This window comes from Bidens hawaiensis, unplaced genomic scaffold, assembly GCF_021521415.1.
Source record: "Bidens hawaiensis isolate Kalapana, Puna unplaced genomic scaffold, B.hawaiensis_p1.1 tig00001685_1, whole genome shotgun sequence".
Taxonomy (NCBI): domain Eukaryota; kingdom Viridiplantae; phylum Streptophyta; class Magnoliopsida; order Asterales; family Asteraceae; genus Bidens; species Bidens hawaiensis.
The window spans coordinates 929,363-933,004 of NW_027491095.1; the positions used below are offsets into that span (position 1 = coordinate 929,363).

Here is a 3,642-nt window from a genome sequence, read left to right on the forward strand (position 1 = left end):
AGATCTGTGCTTCAAATCTAAAATTAGAAGAATGAATATGGTTTACAAAGGGGGTGGAAGGAAGCCTTGGTAGAAAGAGAAACGTGGACAACATGTTTGATTGCCAACTCAGCATATGGCTTCTCAGCTTCACAAGTGTCTCAAAAACATTTTCTTTTATTATATAGGGAGATGCATATCAAATTATCAAGTTGTACAAGTATAGAGGTGTACAAAACCGGTGTAACCATTTAACTAGCCAAAAATGTTCCGGACCAATTTGGTTCGGTTTTAAACTTGTTTTAGCTGGTTTAAACCGGTTCAAGACAAAAAAAAAACGGTTTTAAAACCGTTGATTATGAGATAAACAAATCGCTATACGAACCGACGGTTTGGTTCGGTTTTAGGTTAACCGGTTCCGGGTCAGGTTTTTTTTGTACACCTTTAACTAGTACTCTAGTAGAGTACTAGAGTAGACGAGTAGTAGACCTGTAAAGCATTTTCTTGGGCCCAAAAATGGTCCAAATAGCATTTTCTTCTGGTTAGGATAGGCTTGTTTATTTGGGTATGTATGGTATCCTAACTCAAACTGTAATGGACCAACATACATTATCACATATAGTTTCAAGCTCGAGCCGAGCTCAAGATACACCTGGAGCCGAGCTCAAGCTACACCTGGCTCGGGCTCGGGCTCTGCTCGTGAACAGCCGTATAACCAACTTAACCAAATGTCATGAATTTAAAATAACACTTCTCCAGCAAACTTAAAAAACACATTTTCCTACTAATGCTAGCTAACCATTAACCATAATATATCCATCCGTCTGTATCAGGGTTTAAACTTAGCAACCCCTATTGACCAAAGTACATAATTAGCCTAGGCAATCTTCTAATAATTAGACATCTAATAAACTAGCCTATACGCGCAAACCATTCATGAGTCTGGTGTCATTCAGATGCTTTCCTACAATATGCATTGCTTCCTTGAACTTTGAAGTCTCTTTCAACAGTAGGTGTGCCTCCAAAAGATTGGCACATCGGCCTATCATATCCTTCTCGAAACCTCTTTCAGCCAAATCGATGCCTGTTTTTGTTTCCAACCACAAACCGTACTCTTTATTCGCCTCTCTCCTCTTGCGTGCGCCATCCAAGAGACCTTCAAGCCATGACACGTCCATTTTGAGCGCCTTTGCAGCTGACACCACACCCTCTTGTTCTGACATATTCATAATATCATCGGTTTGAATCCGCTCGTAAACTTTACAAACCGACTCAATCACGAATATTATCACCGAATTCACCTTAGATGCCCGTGCAAAGTCCCCATGTTTCTTCAGAATCTCTACAAGGGTCGGTGCAACACTTCGATTCACTTTGTACCCTTTCACATAAACCTACAGAGTAAAAGGAAATTAGAGGTGACCGAAACGAGCGCGTTTGGTTTAATGAGAGATTGAAAGAAACGTACAAAATAAACCGAGCTTTCATCCAACTCACATTCTTCCTGCTTGGGTTCTACGAGTTGTATATCATCATCATGAAGTACCTACAAAATGAAGCAATACATTTACATGTTAATCTACATACGAAGTACGGAGTATAATCGAAATAAAGGGGCGTTGATCTTATTTATTATTCTTCATTTTCTCATGTGTTAGAAATTAGGGATTGCCCGTAAAATGATATTCTGTGATTCAGGTTTTATTTATTGTTTAATTATGACTTAAAATATACAAACTTTGAAGATTTAAACTGAGGATTTCAAGATTTCAGTGTGCATGACTTACACTCCCGTCTCCACGCATGATAATTCGAGTATCATCACTACCAGCGGGATTGGTTGATTGAATTGCATCTTCATCTTCCCCGTTTTCTTGATATGCGGTTACATTTTGGTCAATAACAGTTTGACCTTCATCGGTTTGACCTTTACCTTGAATTAGAGCTTCAAGGTAAAGAGTTGTCACATATTTTACAGCTGGTGTGATCGCCTTTTCAGGACTGCGTTTCAGCTGCAGTTCATGCGCATACAAAGCCTGTTGCGATGTTATGAAAACATTAATAATTTGTTCATTTATGTTAAGAAGCAACTTATACAAACAAACAAACGTACCGCAAGAAAAGTCAACGGGCCAGTGAAAGGCTCTTTACCATCCCATTCGGCTTTTGATCTCTTTAAGCAAGTTATAGTATAACAACACCAATCCATGTTGGGTATGTCAACTTCATTAGTAATTGATGAAAGAAACTTCTGATTAACCGTTGCACTCTTAATTGTCTCACCCATTATAGAGTTGAAGACAACAAGAAAGTTAACCTTAAAAAGTCTTCCACCTTTCCTATGTGATTTAAGCTTATCAGTTACATTTTTAATAGTTATTTTAGTAGAAATGAACTGGTCTTTCCATTCCTGTCTAATAATATCTCCTTTTCTCGCTACTTTATTTTCTGATACGGTGATGTTCCCCATTGGCACTCCCAAAACATCATGCACCTTCGAACGTGTTATTTCAATTATGGTGCTGCCAATGTTTAACACGTTCGTGTGATGATCATAGTTGACCAACAGCCAATGTCCCAATCCTGTTGGTAGTTTTTCTATGCTAAATGAAGTTATTGATTCAAAGCCCATATACTTAATATCAGACTTTTGATCAGTGATATAATGCTAAATATTTATGTTTCCCGTGTATATTTTAATTAATATTTTAATAGTTTTTGTTCGTTTTTAGTCGAGATTTGTATACTACTAACGTTTTTATGTTTCGTAGGTTCCGGGATTTGATCGTGATTAAAAAGGGCGAAAAACGAGCTACAACGAGCCGAAACGGAGATCCGGAACGCATCAGGAAGGAACCTGACAGAGAACCAGTCAGACCGGGCCGGTCTGACCGCACCCCTTGGTGGAGCACGCGGCGCTGCGCCTAGGGGAAAGGCAAAAAGGCCTAGGCGCGGCGCCTAGACACAACTGGGCTAAAATTATTTCGTTTTTGCTTATTGTCGGGCCTTGTTTTCGCTATTTAAACACCTTTAACTTAAACCTGAAAAAACCTGAAGCAGCCAGCCGAATTTGGAGTTCTTGGAAGGATATTTTCGAGATCGTTGGTGATTTTTGAAGGCGAGAGAACATCCGGTGAAGAGCTACACGTTTGAGTTTACGGGTTTTATCATCTTCGATTCCCCGTTTCTTATATTTTCACCATGTTTTCGTTATTATTTGTTTTGTGTGATTTAGACTTTATGATGCTAGGCTAAATTCCATAGACTGCCTAGGTCGTGATGAACCTTAGTTCGGTTTGATTTTTATTTGGATTTTCGTTTCGTTATGGATTTTATGTTTTAAGTAAACGGTTGAGTTTGATTCAGTTAATGCGTATGATTACTTGGTTTTGTTTACTTGAATTTATTGTTTCACATTGCCCTTGTTGATTATTTCATAGGATAGGGTTTTGTTAGGTCATTTACTGTGTGTTCTTGACTAGTTTGTGATTAATATGCATTAAAATCATAGAAACAATAAAATCAAGTAAATAGATAAAGTGAGCTGCTAGTCTAAAAAACTGTAAAGTGATAGGCTATTAATAGATCTTTGCTTTTCGGGATTGCTAGATTTAGTTCTTCGTAAGGAGTCCGTCTAGATTTGATTGTCAGCTTAGTCTATTA

The 3,642-nt window shown here is 38.2% G+C and overlaps 1 protein-coding gene across 1 annotated transcript; it reads right to left on the bottom strand.

Moving 5' to 3' along the window:
• Positions 1–814: 814 nt before the first annotated feature.
• Positions 815–1,923, bottom strand: LOC143592719 (uncharacterized). Its single transcript, XM_077072572.1, has 3 exons — positions 1,767–1,923; positions 1,448–1,525; positions 815–1,373 (listed from the first exon to the last, which is right to left on the bottom strand). Exons 1-3 carry the CDS (start codon positions 1,782–1,784, stop codon positions 897–899), a joined length of 573 nt encoding a protein of 190 aa, XP_076928687.1. The 5' UTR covers positions 1,785–1,923; the 3' UTR covers positions 815–896.
• Positions 1,924–3,642: the final 1,719 nt, after the last annotated feature.

What these genes read in the sequence shown, in the direction of transcription:
- LOC143592719 (XM_077072572.1), bottom strand. An exon ending in ATGAAAGCTCGGTTTATTTT is followed by an intron (nt 1,374 to 1,447) that starts GTACGTTTCTTT and finishes TTTACTCTGTAG; the next exon opens with GTTTATGTGAAAGGGTACAA.